The 18506-nt window shown below is 39.8% G+C and overlaps 1 protein-coding gene across 4 annotated transcripts in view; it reads right to left on the reverse strand.

Annotated features, from left to right (window-relative positions):
- The window catches only part of LMBR1 (limb development membrane protein 1), a 79350-nt gene that overhangs the window by 50187 nt on the left and 10657 nt on the right, over positions 1–18506 (reverse strand). The window contains exons 1-5 of one of the 4 annotated variants that reach the window (XM_042473376.1): positions 13292–13360; positions 12262–12374; positions 9142–9181; positions 6805–6944; positions 1955–2058 (exon numbers count right to left, since the gene is read on the reverse strand). In XM_042473376.1, the coding sequence (XP_042329310.1) occupies positions 1955–2008 (54 nt within the window). In that variant the 5' untranslated portion in view covers positions 2009–2058; positions 6805–6944; positions 9142–9181; positions 12262–12374; positions 13292–13360. Of the gene's footprint in view, positions 1–1954; positions 2059–6804; positions 6945–9141; positions 9182–12261; positions 12375–13291; positions 13365–18506 lie in introns of those variants that run through there. The other 3 variants (XM_042473372.1, XM_042473373.1, XM_042473374.1) reach the window with 3 other exon arrangements.

An 18506-nucleotide genomic window follows, 5' to 3' on the forward strand; every position in this document is an offset into this window, starting at 1 on the left:
ATGGGTTGGACTGCAGAAAATACTTGACCACAAAGACAGTATGGCACTGCATACACAGACCTGATCATTCTTCCGAGATTCCACCACAACTGGCCCTGAATACACACTGCCATTTACATAATGCACAATTAAGTATCAGCTGGATAACTAAAAAGAAACTGGAATGTTTACACAAGGGAAGGTTGGAGCCTCCAGTCCACCGCCATTTGCTGTGCTTTTGGTGCGGCAGTGGTGGCGGCGGGAGGAGAGAGGCCTTCTAGGCCTCTCTCTGTTGGCGGGGAGGTTGGGGCCTCCGCCGTTTGCCATGCTTTTGGCGTGGTGGCAGAAGGCCTAAGCCTTCAAGCCTCTCTTGGCTGCTTGGGGAGATCTGGGCTGGGGGAAGGTTGGGACCTCCGCCGTCACAGCTTGCCGAGCTTTCAGTGCAGTGTTGGGCAATCTAGGTGCGTGGCTCAGTTTTCTTGGAAAGTTTGTTTGTGTACAGAGAGGGTTACTTTGCCTTCCTCTGAGGCTGAGAGAGTGCGACTTGCTCAAGGGTTTTCTTCTTTTGGTTTGTTCAGAGAGGGTTTGCCTTCACCTTCCCTCGAGGCTGAGAGAGTGTGACTAGCCCAGTGGGTTTTTTAATGTCCAAGGAAGGGATCAACCGTGGTCCTCCTCCACCGCTGCCTTCTGCTGTGCTTCCTCAGATGCATTTAGTCTCAGAGGTAAGGCAAAATCTCTGTGTCTTTGAATTCTATTATTATTATTAACTGAAAGAAAGAAGTTGGCAGCATGACCTTTCCTAAAGTCTGCTTCCTCAAATGCATTTAGTCTCAGAGGTGCAACAAGATCTCTATAATATAAGCATTTATATTAATGGTTTTTTAAACAAAATATTAATGTTTTTGGCTTCTAGTTGATTGTGTCCTCCATTTTTCCTGAATGTCCTACATTTTGGCCTAATTTTATCCTACATTTGTCCTACATTTTGACCTAATTTTTGTCCTACATTTTGTCCCAGTTTGGTGGTAGCAAATTATGGCAACCTCACCCACATGGGTCATTAAAACTAACTCAAGATAAACCAGGCAACAGAGCTACAGCCTGGTAATATGTTGTCAGGGCCTAATACAACTTTTGAATATCTTAATAAATAAAAATAATAAGATTCTATCCACTGTAGAGGCACCAGATCCAATCTAATCCTGGAAGCTAAGCAGGGTTGGCCCTGGTTAGTACTTGGATGGGACAACGCCAAAGAATCCCAGGCACTGGAGGCCATATTTCTGAATATTTGTTGCCTAAGAAACCCTATGAAGCCCTGGTGGCGCAGTGGTTAAATGCCTATACTGCAGCCATTCACTCAAAACCACAAGGTTGTGAGTTCAAGACCAGCAAAAGGGCCCAAGCTGGACTCAGGCTTGCATCCTTCCGAGGTCGCTAAAATGAGTACCCAGACTGTTGTGGGCAAATTAGCTTACTTGCTGTTCACCGCTATGATCTTTGGAATAGAGGTATATAAATAAAACAAATTATTATTATTATTATTATTATTATTATTGGGTCACCATAGGTCAACAGGTGACTTAAAAGTACATACACACACAATAGCTTTAGCTAAATAAATCCTTGGCCAAAGAAGGCAAAGCCAAAGTGAACCCAATGCCAAATTCTGGTCCAAATTATTAAGTACTAGTTACATGTGAGACAGGATCAGGTACTAGCTATTGAGGGCAAAGTGCATTCACAATGAAAGCTCTTGGTATTTAATCAACAATGTTTAAACACACATTGAAAAAATGATAAATGGGATGCCTGTTTGTCTATTGTTATTGCCAAGTCAATTTCTATAATCATTTAGCATACATCCAACAGCTTTAGCATAGGTTTTTAAAGCAACCATTCACATTATAAACACAGCTTTGCTGAATGCTCATTGTGTTTTGTCATCACATTTGTATATTTTATTTCCACGTACCTTTTTTAAGCCAGCAAAACCTTCTGACTCCAGAAAAAAGAAAGCAAAGGGCATCAATACAAATAAACAAAGATTGGAAAATAGGGAAGCGAGGTTCCATAAACCTAGACAAAACAAAACAAAAAGGTACATGTTACATTTGATAGCTGTAGAACCTTTAAAGCATAATAGAAAAATAATCTTATTATTAACATCATCATTATTAGTATTATTATTAGCCATTAAAGGATTCTGAAAGAGGATATTTCCACAAAACCATCATTCAACTATAGTAACATATTTATTTCTAAAATGTATTAAGTCTGTAATAGGTGAAAAAGAGGTACATTTTCAGCACAGGGATTTTAAAAGTAATTAAATTTTTCTTCCTTGCCAGCCAATATGAGAGACCTCTGAAACAAGGCAAACATGTTCTCTCTTTTGGAACATGGGCAAATAACTGCCCTTGCTTGGATTTGCCACAGAAGAGTGAGTAATCATGCCTTAAGTATTTCTTTCTATTGCTGATGAAAGAAGCTACAATGTTTGAGGTATTTCATTAGCAACAACACTACTTTTGTCAGCCTAACTTGGACACTATCTCAGTTTTAAATCATTTAAGAAAACTGCAATTAAGTATTTTCCCAAGTCTGATAAAGCCTCACCCTTGCCTTTAGTACTTTGAAGAACAGAAAGCAAGTCCTGTGTTGTCTTGTATGTGTGTCGTTTACACTATATTCTACCACCACCTGCTGGTCACACACAACACCGCAAATGCCTCCTTCACATTTGACAAGCTTGCTTGAAGGATGCCTCAATTACTTCTCATTTCCTACAGTTTTGAAACTGAGCCAAGTGTATCTCGTGTCAGACATGTTTTAAAGATTATTCTTCACTTCAAAAGGTTATCCATTTTGGACCTCAGAAACATTACAAAGGAATGACTGATTTACAGTCACTACTGTGTTAATCTCCACTAGGTATTTCTACTGGGAAGAAACCTAGATGTGCTAAAAACAATGACAAATTCAGAAACAGCTACTGTAATTTGTACAGAACATTTCCATATAAGTAAGTTGCAACAATATTTTGTCAGGAAGAAAGCACATAGTCCTAGCATCATTTGATATAAAATATCAAACATTTACAACAGTAATACTAGCCTTGGCTATGATTATTAAACATAGCATGCCACAATTTTACCACCTCTGAATGATTAACGACTCCCCCCAAAAAAGACAAATTCAACATTTAAATAATATAATATAAATTAAAATGATGTGACATCTCACATTTGTTTGTTTGTTTGTTTGTTTGTTTGTATCCTGTTCTTTTCCCAGGACTGGGATTCATTACACTGAAATTCCAAGTTGTTAGTAGAAATATACTTAGTGATTCAACTAATTCACACAACTATATGCTGACAATATGATTTTCATGATCTAAGAAATAATTGGATGCTATTCTTTACAAGTCACTGATTTATTTATCACACAAGTAAACTATTGTATTTCAAGGAGTTCAATGAGCATACACTTTCGCTTTCCTCCACCTTTACTTTTAGCTCCACAACAATACTTCAAGTTGTACTTAGCTGAACTGGCTTAGTGGGTATTGAAACTGGGTGTCTCCCATCCCAATCCCACTCTCTAACCACTGCAATACATTGACATTATCATCTTTCAAACAAGGAAGACAATTTCTACCTTACATAGTGAGTAAAATAATCATAATACCTCACTGCAACATGAAGTGACAAATGTGACAGCAGTCTCTACATGCATTGCCATACATCCTTCATTAAACAACACACGTCAAGAAGATGTTTCAACCTTTTTGAACTAAGTTCATCTTCTATATGTTCCTCCTCCCAACTCAACACCAATACTTTATTTTACATGTCACAACATAAGGATTCTCAAAGGCAGACATGTGTTATCCAGGGCTGCCTGTGAGATGAAGTAACACACTAACCCAGTAGAACTGAGAAAGCAGCAAACCAAAATACTTCTGGTGGGTTCATAAAACTTAACCAAGGAATTTATTATTAGAATAAAACACCAGTTCTTCTTTCCCCATAAGAAACCAGAATATAGTATACTAGTGATGCCACACCTTCGCTTAGATGACAAGGCTCTCCTAGACCAACTGTTAGAGGACTATGGAGAGGCGATACGAGCAGCTAAGAACTCGTTCTATGGTGCTCGTGTCGCATCCGCGGAGTCGCGTCCAGCAGAGTTGTTCAGGGTGACTCAGCTCCCTCCCGCCCTGAACCAGATCCTTGAACCTTCTAAGGCCTGCTGCGACCAATTTAATAACTTCTTCGCGGATAAAACCTCTCGGATAAGCAAAGGTCTTAACGCCGACATTCGTGCAGATCCTAGTGTAGAGGTGTCCAGAGCCTCCGTGGACTCCATTAAACTGGATCGGTTTGAGTTGGTAAGTACTGATGATGTGGACAAGATCCTCGGAAGTGTTCGGAAGACAACCTGCTCTCTTGATCCCTGTCCCTCATGGCTAGCGGCTCAGGGGGGACCGGCAGTAACTTTATTGTTGCGCCGGATTATTAATACATCTCTGAGGGAAGGGCAATTTCCATCTGATCTAAAATTGGCCATTGTAAAACCTTTATTTAAAAAGCCCTCCCTCGACACCCTGGTACACAATAATTATCGGCCAGTCTCGCTGCTGCCATTTTTGGGGAAGGTGATCGAGAGGGCGGTTGCAATCCAGCTTCAGGCGGTCTTGGATGAAACGGATTATCTGAATCCATTTCAAACTGGCTTTCGGGCGGGTTACGGGGTTGAGACGGCCATGGTCGCCTTGGTCGATGATCTCCGTCTGGGCATCGACAGGGGAAGCGTGTCCCTGTTGGTGCTCTTGGACATCTCAGCGGCTTTCGATACAATAGACCATGGTATCCTTCTGGGGCGCCTGGCAGAGGTGGGAATCGGGGGCACTGCGCTCCAGTGGTTCCGGTCCTACCTCTCTGGGAGGTCCCAGACGGTGCAGCTGGGAGACGTGTGCTCCGATGAGAGGGCTCTTAAAACTGGGGTCCCTCAAGGAGCCATTCTGTCTCCCATGCTATTTAACATTTACATGAAACTGCTGGGAGAGATCATCCAGAGACATGGGGCGCGGGGTTATCAGTACGCTGATGACACCCAAATAATTTTCTCTATGTCTCCGACTGAGACGAGGATGGCGTCCTCTCCTCTCGTGGCGTGCCTGGAGTCAGTAAGGGCTGGATGAGGGAAAACCGACTCAAGCTGAATCCAGAGAAAACGGGTACTTGTGATAGGTTCCCCTGGTCCAGAATGGCGGTAGTTCACCTGTCCTGAGGGTTCACGCTTCCTGTGTAGACGTCTGTTGCGCAGTCTGGGGGTGCCTTCTGACATCGTCGCTTCACCTGACTGCTCAGGTGAATGCGACGGTTCAAGAACACCTGTTATCAGCAGCTTCGCTTATTCGCCAGTTTGCACCCATACCCGGCCCAGGGGGACCTTGAAACGGTGGTACACGCTCTGGTAACTTCGAGATTGGATTTCTGCATGCACTCTACATGGGGCAACCCTTATACAAACCCGGAAGCTACAAATGGTACAGATATGGAGCCAGGCTGGTCACTGGTATTCCAGGGCCAGCCATATTACACCGGTGCTGAAAGACCTGCATTGGCTGGCCTATCCGCTTCCCGGGCACTGTTTCGACAGTGGAATGCACTCCCTCGGAGGGTGATAGAGTCTCCTTCCTTGGAGGTCTTTAAACAGAGGCTGGATGGCCATCTGTCAGGGATGCTTTGATTTGGGATTTCCTGCATGAGCAGGGGGTTGGACTGGATGACCCGAGGGTCTCTTCCAACTCTATGATTCTATGATTCTATGATAAGTGTTGGTGATTACCTATAAAGCCCTAATGGCTTTGGGCCCAGGATACCTGAAGGACCGCCTCTTCCCCGTACATTCCGTCCGCACCCCTCAGAACCTCTGGCAGCAAACTACTTAGGGTTCCAGGGGCTAGGCTTACCTCCACCACGAGGAAGACATTTTCCATCGCCGCCCCGGCCCTTTGGAACACGCTGCCCACAGAGCTCCGCTCGGCCACCTCCTTGGCCCAATTTAGAAGGGATTTAAAAACCTTCCTATTCCACGCTGCATTCCCCGATTAAAGTCCTAATAGGCCTCCCTTCCTCTTCATGGACAAGAAGACTGGCTAACGGGGTTTTTATTCTGTTTTTTATTATATTTATGTTTAATTTTTGATGTAGATTTTGTGTATTGTACTGTTTTTATCGTGTTGTTAACCGCCCTGATCTTTGGAAGGGCGGTATAAAAATAAAAAATTAATTAAAATTTAATTAATTAATTAATATCCCCACAAATCCAGTAAGAATTCTACAGTGAGGGGCATTCAGTATTATATAGATTTCAATTTTAAAATACTTAAAATACTATTTAACTGAATCTAAGAGCTTATATGTACGAACTCTAACCACCACAAGACATTAGTGCTATCACTCTCCTAAGGAAAACATTCCCACCCTGCCTTCCATGATGAATAAAATAGTCTTCATACCACACTGCATATTGCACCATTTATTGCTGATGCTGTGTATCTGACAAGTCATTTCCGACTTATGGCAACCTATCACAGAGTTTTCTTGCCAAGTTGCTGGGGGGGGGGGGTTGCAATTGCATCATCTGGGTCTGAGCGTGTGTGACATGCCCAAGGTCACCAAGTGAGTTTTCATGGCTGAGTTGGGATTCCAACTTCAGTCTCTGGAGTCATAGTCCAATGCTCAAACCACTACAACCATGAAAAACTGTTCATTATAAATTCAACTACCAATATTAAAATTATGCAGTACTAACCATGAATTAGAGAGCCATTTAACCACTGAATATAGTAGCTTTGTGGAAAAGAGAGTAGGATCTCATTGCTGATTATGGAGAAAGGTAAAAGAAGGACGGCACCAGCTGAAACTGCAAGAGTAAATGTACTCAAGAACAGTCTGGAAGTCAAAAACAAGCATGGTTGTTATTGTTGATGCAACAGCTCAAAAACTAAAATTAATTTAATGCAAAACAGCACTTTTTTAAAAAAAAAGCTTAAATACATGATTAGCAACACACAAATAAATTATTCTCATTTTTTTACATCCAACATGTCAAGTTTAATTTAAGAAACAGAACAGAGGGGAGGAAATCTTTGATTTTAGCATCCAATGCAACTTTTCACACAGTTTGTTAAAGCTTTAATTAAAGAGTATGTGAAGGAGAACAGGGAAAATTACTATTAGGAATGAAAAATATTAAGAAAAGCAATCCTTTAAAAGCATGTCTATATCTAACTGAACTAAGTACATATCTCCCCTGTTTATTTCTACTTTCTTTTTTTGCTTCTATTGTCACCACTGTGTTGAGCAGAAGCCCTCATAGTTGATGTTTTCCTCTTGTACACTGCAAAGCACTGAACAAATTTATTATTTCAATGTGACTTGAAATAAATTTGTATCCTGAAAGGCAGCACATAAGTAACTGTAATAAAATATTATTTTTGAATGTATCAAAAATAATTTATAATGAAAATAAAATAAAACAAAAATAATTTATAAATTCTTGTATGATCTCTCAGTACTTGCATATTTCCACTTGCAGCACATTTTGTTAAGTGAGAGGATATATGATCACACTTACTTGCTATTTACAAAAGTGGTTAAAATTAAAACCTTGCTGTGAGGCCAGTATTTCAGTGAATCTTACTATTTAGCCATAGTACCAAATTACTACATATAGAATTCAATATATGGTGTAACATTAAATTCTACATAGATAATATATGTTGATTAACCAAACATGTTGTCTAACCAAACAAAATGTCTCAGCCCCAAAAAGTGCAAGTAAAATTAGCCATAATGAATGTGCTCCCTCTGCTGCAGAAAAGAAGTACTGTATTGTAAATGTGGTAAAAAAGTTAATTTAACCAATGCAGAAAAAGCTTCATTAGTATGGAAAATGAAAATCAAGAGAAATAGTCCCACATATACCAGTATCCAGAGAAATGTGTAACCAGCTTGACATACACAAGAAGCTCTGGGTTTGTATTTCCCAAACAGCATCTCACATTACTGCAAAGCAAAATCTTCAAAATCCAAGTTTGTTGTCAGCTATTAACGTCAAATGATATGCAGCGTTCCACAAGATGCAGCTACTTACATGTTTCACATGTGTTTATGATTCAAACGTTCATGAAAATAGCTGTGGTACAAAAGACTGTGGTACAAATAGATCCTGAGGTTGCTGGTACAACCTCTGCACCAAATACAAGACTATACAGATTAAGTGCCCCTTATAGAAAATGCCTGTGACCAGAAGTGTTCTGTATTTTGGATATTGTTGGATTTTGGAGTATTTGCCAGCCACTTGCTTCTACCCTGCAAATGAATGACCAGGAATACCACGATCACCACCTCAAAGGCAGAGGCAGGTAGCTGAAGGGCCTCCGGAAAATTTCTTGTAATCAGGTCCCTTACATAAAATAAAATGGTGCAGTATTTGTGGGCTGCAGAGAGACACAGCGGGAGACAGCAACTTGGATTTTGGGCTGCCAATCCATTAACAGGTCACCACTGCTGCCAAGGCCACTCTTCCTGAATCCTATTGCCTATCAGTTTCTGGTGCCACTTGCCTCCTCCAAGCCTAACTCCCACTGCCTCCTTTGCTACCGCTGCCACCCCAGTCACCAAAAAGTGTCATGCATTTTTTAAAAAACAGGTTTTTGAAATCTCCTCACATCTGTCTCCAGCTGTGTTTCTCTGCAGTTTTACATCTCTTGTGTCTCCCTGCAGCCCAAATACTACAGCATTTTATTTTCTATTCGGGACCTGATTACTGTACAGGAGATCTCCAGGGAGCCCTCCAGTCAACCACTACCATCTTTGAAGGACTGGTGGCAATGCTCCTGGTAAGCCATTCCCATCTATCTACAGCCTCACATCCCTCTCTTGCCTTGCAAATGTACCTATTACACGACTTATGCTGTAGCTCCAAAAATTTCAGATTTTGGAATATTTCCAATAAGGGAGACTCAACCTGTAGTAGATGCATTTCAGGATTCCAGTTCACAGAATTGGATGCTTACATCTACATAATAATTAATCGTTCTATATTTGCAATGTACATTATAATAAAAATTGTAAATATACATACGAAATTCTGTTGACAATTGCATCTTCATCTTCTTGCTCATCTGAAAAACAATGCATAATTTTATAGTACATTTTTCTACCAAGACTTTTGATACCTTTCAATCTTATAAAGTTTTGTAAAAGGACAAGATAGAAGTTTTGTAAAGACATGGCAATACAGAACATGACTGTTCTACTCTGGGACCTCAGTATTTGTGCTGCTATAATTCAAGCCTACTACATATCCTTTCCTTTACAAATCTCAAATCTTTGCTTGTATGTATTCTTCTTATTGATAAACTAGCAATGCTTCAGAGAGCATATTACAATCTTTCCCAAGCTTGTGCCCACCCAATTACCATGCTGGCTGGGAATAACGGGAATCTGAACAAAAGTTGAAGGAGCACTAAATTGGGAACACTAATCTACAAAGCAGCGAGTGACAGCGAGCCACTCACTCTTCCCATTCAGCTTTTTCTAACACTTGAACAAAAGGAAACAAATATTCTCATGCCAAGATGCATACTATGTATTTCTAGTTCATGAACCAAATATATATTTCAGCATTAAGCATACAGTATTGGCATCTCTCTTTTCAATTGCTCTTCAGATCCATAAACACCAGAGGAAGCACAGTTGACTCATGCTTCCCTCCCTGCTAATTTGCTAAAATATTGGATGTCCCTGTATTTATAACATACAGTCGGTCCTTCACATTTGTGACTTTGAACTTTACAGATTTTATTATTTGCAGATTTAATTGATATGTTCTCTCTAGGAATCTCCAGGTCCTCCAGCGTCATGATGGAGGACCCAGAGATTCCTAAAGAAAACATGTCTCCAGGCATTTGTAGATCCCGCAGCATGATGTTGAGTTGCATTGAAGGACTTACAGGTTCATAGGTGTTCTCTCAAGTTTAAAAAATGTTTGTTTTTTTATTTTTTCCACATTAATGAGGTCCTGTGCCCCTAACCACAAGCGATATGTAGAGGGCCCACTGTAGAACAAAATAGCCACTCCTTGTATTCCCACATGATAGAAGAAAGCTCCCCAAAGAATCTTCTATAGTTTCTACATTCTTTTATAGACACATGATGATAACAACCTAACATTTTGATTCCACCAAAAATAAAAATCTCCAGAAACCTTTCAGCCATTGGTTGGAGGAAAGAGGCACAAATTCAGAGGAAGATGGGAATATGAGCAATAAATAATTTCTGATCAAACTTCACTAATCTAATATTACTTTCTGTAAAATGCATTGCTTCACTTCATATAAATGTGATACTCTCCTTTTAGACCAAGAAAGTTTATCAGCCACTTTGCACAAATGCCATTGTTTAGTTACTTAGGAAATGTGGAAGTAAAGGAAAGGGTTTCTCTTAAATTTAGCCATTTAAGAAAAAGTGGGAAAGTGGAAATATAATGAACAGGGAGAAAAAAACCTTTCAACACTGGATCAATTAAGGGTTACAACAGTCCAGGGATGTAGCCAAGAGGGGGGATCTGGGGGTCCGGACCCCCCCCTTCCATTAGAAAAACGAATGGTGTGTGCTGCTGCACCGCCGCACTCAAGCCCCATTATAATGGTGGCTCTTAGTCTGGACACCCCCCCTTCCTAAAATCCTAGCTACATCCCTGAACAGTCATCACCCTCTACTATGCATAAAATAATTATGCAGATTTACACATTAATTGCATCAGAATGCAAACAGGAATGTAAATTTTAATTCTTATACAAATGAAAGTAATGGGATACAGTCAGAAATGCTCATTCACATATACAACTAATTTATTCTTGTAGTTCCTAATCCAGCAAATAAACATGCATGGAATCCTGTATCTGCATATGGATCTCCACATCTACATCTGGGCAGTCTTCACTAGCACATTTACTCAGATTTTTAAAACTGCCCTTCATCAAAGCAGTTATCAGGCCAGTGTAAACAAATAAATAATAATTAATACTGAAATCTTCAGTAACGTATCACCCACAGTAATTGTCACAGAAGTAAGAAGTATACTAGCTATCCAACAGCCATAAACTTAAATCATGCCATATTTGGACTGTAACCCATTAGTACCAGCAGAATCTCAGTCATTAAACATCCACAGACAACATGGTTGCAATCTGGCCGCTAGGTGGCAGCATGACACAGACTATCAGCTATATTTTTTGGCAATAAGAGGAAGATTATAAATGAAAAAATCAGTTGAATTTACTTCCAATTTAATAATAAATGGCAGGCATGCCCCAAATCCTCTAATAAATGTTAATATCTGTAAGGAGCCTTGCAGGATGAGATTTTTATATGCTGTCAACTTAGTTGACAGGCCATGTCTCACAGCAAGAAGCAGGACTTGATGATGATATTTCTATAGTGAATTTCTATTTGTTCCATGGATATGTAATTTAGCACTGGGCAAATTCCATTCCCCATGGATCAGGAAGATAATTTCAAAGATAACTCCTGAGAGACAGGAACATGCATTGAATCTTAAGTTCAAAAAGGTCACCATACTGAAATAACATCCAGCTACACTTTAATCTCTATCAGCTACAGAAGAAAGAAGAGAAAACATATCCCTCCAGTTGAAGAACAGTCATCTGAAAAAGAACATCTTTGCTACATAAAATTTATGCCACAAATGCAAGATGCCACACAATATTAAATACCTAGGACTATGATCACTGGGACGCTTGTTGTTTTATAATGTAAAATGAAATATCATGTACCACTGCTTTTGAATGCCAGAAGTACTGCTGTGTCCTATCTTGTGTCTGACAATGATAAAGAAGAAATAAGAAACTCATGACTGACAGTTGTTGACATCTGCCTTTTAAATATGATTAAAATTGAAAAGACAGTCAAAGAAGTGCCCATATCTCATGGTGATGGAATGACACACCTCAGGAGCTCTATGGTTTCCCAAACTACTGTGGGATCCCTTATCAATCTACCAATTCTCATTCCAGCTCAAGGGAAATGTTGGAGGCATTGGGTTGCCACCCACTAATGCAGCAATGCAATAAAACATGAGTGTTTCATGAGTGGGAGTAGGTTCTCCTTCTAGCCTAAAATGAAACCTATGATTAAGCATGGCTTTGAGCCATCCAACAAAGCTGAGTTGCTATTTCACCTTCCAAGGGAAGGAAAGACCTCGCGCTCCACTGATGAAGTGACTTCTTGGCACCAGAAGCTGTAGTGAGCTTCAGTGTAGAAAGAAAGTGAAAATGACAGCAGCTCACATACCTAGGAAGGAAGCACAGCAAAGAGACCAGATATATTTCATGGCAAAATATTCTTCTGCACCATAACATCTGCCTAGTCACATGCTGAATCCCTTTGCTGCTATGCACTGACAAGTAGGACAGAAAAGTCCATTATGACCCTAACAGAGCAACTGAAGAAATCACTTCATTCATGGGCTTCCTGGTCTACTCCTTCCAAAAAAGAGGGATCAAGGAGGGCTGCAAACAGCTGAGTGTCAACTAGATAAGGAGTGTCACTCATCTCTTCCCTCCCTCCTTTTTTTTTCCTTTTTCAAAGTTTCCTTTCTTTCTTTTTCAAATTTCAAGTCACCCTACAGGAAATCTGTCTGTCTGCTCTATACATAAAAGCAAATGGAAGTCAGGGGGTTATTTCTGTTACAGAGTCTTCCCAGTGCTTGAAGGTGAGGCCTTTTATAACTAAATATGTTTAATGGCCTATAAGAAAGAATTAAGATCAATAAACATTCAAATGCATTTCTGTGAAAATGTGAACCAAGCCAACAAAACCAGATTAGTTTCAAAAGAAGGGACTTGCTGATTCAAACTAATGTAGTTGTGCATATTCTTACCCAAACCAGACAACCAGATGCTAAAAGAAGAGCTACAGGCAGAACATAAAGGTACAAGCCCTCTTATGCTACTGGCATTCAAGCTATTACAAATAGAAAGGTCAGTGGGCAAATCGATTAAATAATCATAATGCAAGCAAGAAATGGTGGAAAAGGTAAGGAAGTAGTGCTACAAATTGCTCAAGATCTCAATTAGGGTAACCTGTTTTTGCACAAGCTAACTCATACCCTCCCACCTCAAATCACCACTTTCATACTTTGCATCACATCACAACTGCTTATCTCTCATTTTTATGTCAATGAAGATTTGAATACAAAAATTAGATACCTCCTTTCCTCTTGTATCTTCTGATAATGAAGTAGGAAACAATATACAGAATAGCAAACAGAAGAAAACAGATCTGAAAGAGAAAAGTTTCAGAATTGAAAATATTTACATCATATAACAAGGAACAATTACATTTTAAACATATAAAATGAGACATGTTACAATCTATTTTACTTTATTTCTGAGATTCTCCCAAAATACTAACTGCATTCAAATAATAAATAATAATAAAACTGTTATTTGTATCCCGCTTTTCTGTGACAAGACAATCAATTCAAACACCACAGACCAGGAGATACAACAGTGAATATAGTTAATAAATTTCATTAGCTACAAATATATTTAATATAGTGACTCAAGCTGAAAAGGCATCAGAATTTTCATAAACTCTACTGTATATGTACATACAAAACAAAAAACGTCCCCTTTCCAAGGTTTCCAGAATACTTTAATTTTGTTTGTAAAACGTATTTCCAGATATTCAAATCTGGCAATTGCAATGATGGTATCATAGCTATCATGCAACGCATGGACACATAATTCATTATAAAAGCACATGTATTTTTTGCAGGAGGCTTGTTTTTTAAATCATACACCATGTTATTAATTATAGAAACACATACATATTAAACATGAATATGTAACTACAATACCAAGAATGTACTACAAAACGTGAAGCAAAATATTTGAAGTTTTAAAAAAATGAAGATAAAGCACTAAATGTTTAAAGCATTGCATTTCTTTTACTTCTACTACAATATGATATTCAATCCAGCTTTGATAGGAACTGTTACACCTGTCTTGTAGCACCCTCCAGATGGGACACTGGAAAGGATTTTTTATTGTTTTTATGCTTATTTTATTGGGGGGGGGGGGGTTTAGAGTCCAAAACATACTGCCCTGGATCAGTGCTAGGAAATTCTGGGAACTACAGTTTTGTAAGACTTTTATCCTTCTCTGTCAGAGAGCTCTGGTGCCACAATAAACTATAATTTCCAGGATCTCCTAACACTGAGGTAGGGCAGTTAAAGCAGTCCCATACTAGATTATTTCACCAGTATGTTTTGGACCATGGAAAGAAAAGAGAAGAGAGAAAAATAGAAATACTGTAGAAACAAGATGGAGAGAGGACGTTGCTTAAGCACTGAGAAAAAATGTGAAAAGAACACAACAATTCGTTGTTGCTCTTGCAGTAGACAAAGAGAAAAACTGAGGAGAAAATAGCTTTGATGCACTAAAGAATGTCTGGTCAAGAAGACAGAGAAGGGTATCTGCCAAGGCTACTCAGCTCTAGAACATTGCCATAGCAGGTGCTAGATCCATTTGTCTGTGGCACAGAGACCACAAACAAGAACTTGGACTTTTCTTTAGTGCTAGCCACCAAATATGCTGGTGCATGTGCGCTGGCATTCTGTTTAGATCTCATTTCAGCCACAAACCTACTAGCCTGGCCCAACACAAAATTCAAACCCTCAACATTGTTGCCTTGATGAATACGTTTCCTCAAGAGAAGGATGGCATTCTTATGGATGAGAGCAACTCCTCTCCCCCCCCCCCCGGGCAATGCATCAAGGATCCAGATGCACAACGCTGGGAGAGATCAATTCTTCCAAGCTCATCCTCCCAGATACACACCAGATTGGCCCATTCACCCACAAACAGTAGTTGTTTTATTACAGGCTGACCAGGTATTCAGAAACAATACCAATTGATCAGAGGAAAAGCTAACATGGCAAACTGAATTTTGAGAGATGGGGGAAGAACCAAAACCTCAGGATAGACCTCAGGTAACTCCCCCATCACTTCAATAATCATGTACAGGTTGAGTACAGATGACCACACACTCAGAAAGGAGAGTTGTAGTAGTGATGGGTGATTTCAACTATCCTGATATTTGCTGCAAGTCAAACTCAGCCAAATCCTCAAGGTCTAGCAAATTCCTCACTTGCCTTGGAGACAATTTCATTGTCCAAAAGGTGGAAGAGGCAACAAGGGGATCCACTATTTTGGATCTAATCCTAACCAAATGGGATGACTTGGTTAATGGGGTGCAAGTGGTGGGATCATTAGGTGGAAGTGACCATGTTCTCCTGGAGTTTGTTACACAGTGGAAAGGAAAAGCCAGGCATAGTCAGACACGCATTCTAGACTTTAGAAAAGGTGATTTTAGTAAACCTAAGAGAAATACTGGGGGTGATCTCACGGTCAAGAATACTAAAAGAGAAGGGAGTTCAAGATGGATGGGAGTTTCTAAAAAGGGAGATACTGAAGGCACAATTTCAAACAGTACCAATGAGGAAGGAAAATGGGAGATGTCTCAAGAAACCAGGATGGATGACTAAGGAATTTTCAATTGAGCTAAGTTTTAAATGGAACATGTATAAAAAATGGAAAAACGGGGAAATCACCAAAGATGAATTCAAACAAATAGCTAGCATGTATAGGGGTAAAGTCAGAAAAGCTAAAGCACAGAATAAACTCAGGCTTGCTAGAGAGGTAAGAACAATAAAAAGGGCTTTTCTGGATATGTCTGCAACAAAAGGAAGAAGGAGGAAATGGTAGGGCCACTGCGTGGAGAAGATGGCAAAATGCTAACAGAAGACAGAGAAAAGGCAGAACTACTCAACACCACCTTTGCCTCAGTGTTTTCAGAGAAGGCAAAGGGTGCTCAACCTGAGGAAAATGGAGCAGAGGACAGAATAGGGGAATACAATACAGGATAAGTAAAAAGATAGTACAGGAATATCTGGTTAATCTAAACAAATATAAATCTCCAGGACCAGACAAACTCCATCCTAGGGTATTAAAAGAACTGGTAAGTGTAATATCGGAGCCATTGGCAATAATCTTTGAAAACTCCTGCAGAACAGGAGAAGTCCCAGCAGACTGGAGGAGGGCAAACATTGTCCCCATCTTCAAAAAGGGGAAAAAAGAGGATCCCGACAATTATCGTCCAGTTAGTCTGACATCAATACCAGGAAAGATTCTAGAGCAGATCATTAAACAGAGAGTCTGTGAACATCTAGAAAGCAATGCCATAATCACAAAAAGTCAACACAGGTTTCAGAGAAAAAAGTCATGCCAGACAAATCTAATCTCTTTTTTTTATATAAAATTACCAGCTTGGTAGATGAAGGGAATGCTGTGGATATAGTATATCTTGATTTCAGTAAGGCTTTCCCATGACATTTTGCAAACAAGCTAGTGAAATGTGGGCTAGACAAGTTAACTGTTACATGGATATGTAATTGGTTGACCGGCCGAACCCAAAGGGTGCTCAACAATGGCTCCTTTTCATCCTGGAGAGAAATGACCAGTGGGGTCCCACAGGGTTCTGTCCTGGGCCCAGTGCTATTCGACATCTTTATCAATGACTTGGAGGACAGAATTGGGGGCATACTTATCAAATTTGCAGATGACACCAAATTAGGAGGAGTAGCTAATACTCCAGAGAACAGGATCAATGTTTAGAATGACCTTAATAGATTAGAAAGCTGGGCCAAAGCTAACAAAATGAATTTCAACACAGAGAAATGTAAGGTACTGCACTTAGGGCAGAAAAATGAAATGCACAGATATAGGATAGGTGACACCTGGCTGAAGAAGACTACATGTGAAAGGGATCTGGGAGTCCAAGTAGACCATAAATGGAACATGAGTCAACAGTGCAATGCGGCAACTAACAAGGCCAATGCAATTTTAGGCTGCATCAACGGAAGTATAGTATCTAGATCAAGGGAAGTAATAGTGCCACTCTATTCCTCTTTGGTCAGGCCCCACCTGGAATATTGTGTCCAGTTCTGGGCACCACAATTTAAAAAGGATGTTGAGAAACTGGAGCATGTCCAGAGGAGGGCGACCAAAATGGTGAAGGGTCTGGAAACCATGCCCTATGAGGAACGACTTAGGGAGCTGGGGATGTTTAGCCTGGACAAGAGAAGGTTAACGGGTGATATGATAACCCTGTTTAAATACTTGAAGGGATGTCATATTGAGGAGGGAGCTAGCTTGTTTTCTGCTGTTCCAGAGACTAGGACCCGGAGCAATAGATGCAAGCTACAGGAAAAGAGATTCCACCTCAACATTAGGAGGAACTTCCTGACAGTAAGGGCTGTTCAACAGTGGAACACACTTCCTCAAAGTGTAGTGGAGTCTCCTTCCTTGGAGGTCTTTAAAGAGAGGCCGGATGGCCATCTGTCAGGGATGCTTTGATTTGGATTTCCTGCATGGCAGAATGGGGTTGGACTGGATGGCCCTTGTGGTCTCATCCAACTCTATGATTCTATCTCTTACCTGAAATTCATGGGACCAGAAGTGTGTTTTTTTTTCTTTCAGATTTTGGCATATTTGGATATACATAAGCTGTAAGACTTTTTTTTTTTTACTTTGAGTAGAGTTCTCACAATGCTGCTGCATTACAGACAATGCCGTGCTACACTATTAGAGTATTATTATTCCACTTTTATTGCTATGGCTGCCTCCTGTGGAATCCTTGGATTTGCTGTTTAAGGAAGGGCATTTATTTACCCAGAATTTATAGGAGGCAGCCATAGCAGTAAAAGTGTAGTTGAGTACTGTGTTACATTTTGTAGAAGAGGAAAGATTTCTCATGGATGCTGTCACTCCAATTTTCTGAACTGATGTTAGGATTCAATAAAAGGATGGCTGAAGTCTTCTTGAGATGTTGGATAAAAGGTAACATATAGTTAAATATATTTTCTGCTCCAGAGCACAGAACAGTGAATTTTCTCATGGTACAAATGCCAAATATATTCCTTCTGCACTCTACCCTTCACAAGATCCTCCTGCAAATCCCCCCAAAAGGAAAGAGGGCAATCAATACCACAAGAGTAAATGGATCACCTGTCCCAAGCCTAAAACCTGAGAAATGACTGGGAAGAATCTCGAGTCTCTTCTTACTGCAACTGAATACTGCCTCTACAAGATTAGTCAATTTTACCTGCTCTTTATCACTGATAATACAAGCAGTTAGAATTTATAAAACTGTAATAAGAATGTGCTAACTGATAAAAAAATGCAAACTCTAGGGTGCAACAATAATTCATTTTTGAATGTTAAGAGCTTTATTATTAAAATTATTAAGGCACTGATTTATGATACAGAACTACTTTATGATACAGAAAGGGGAGAAGATAGGCATTTCAACTGCTTATTGGTATAGATGTAGGCTTCATAAGGTCTCATTTTAATATAA

The sequence above is a fragment of the Sceloporus undulatus genome, chromosome 6, assembly GCF_019175285.1.
Source record: "Sceloporus undulatus isolate JIND9_A2432 ecotype Alabama chromosome 6, SceUnd_v1.1, whole genome shotgun sequence".
Taxonomy (NCBI): Eukaryota; Metazoa; Chordata; class Lepidosauria; order Squamata; family Phrynosomatidae; genus Sceloporus; species Sceloporus undulatus.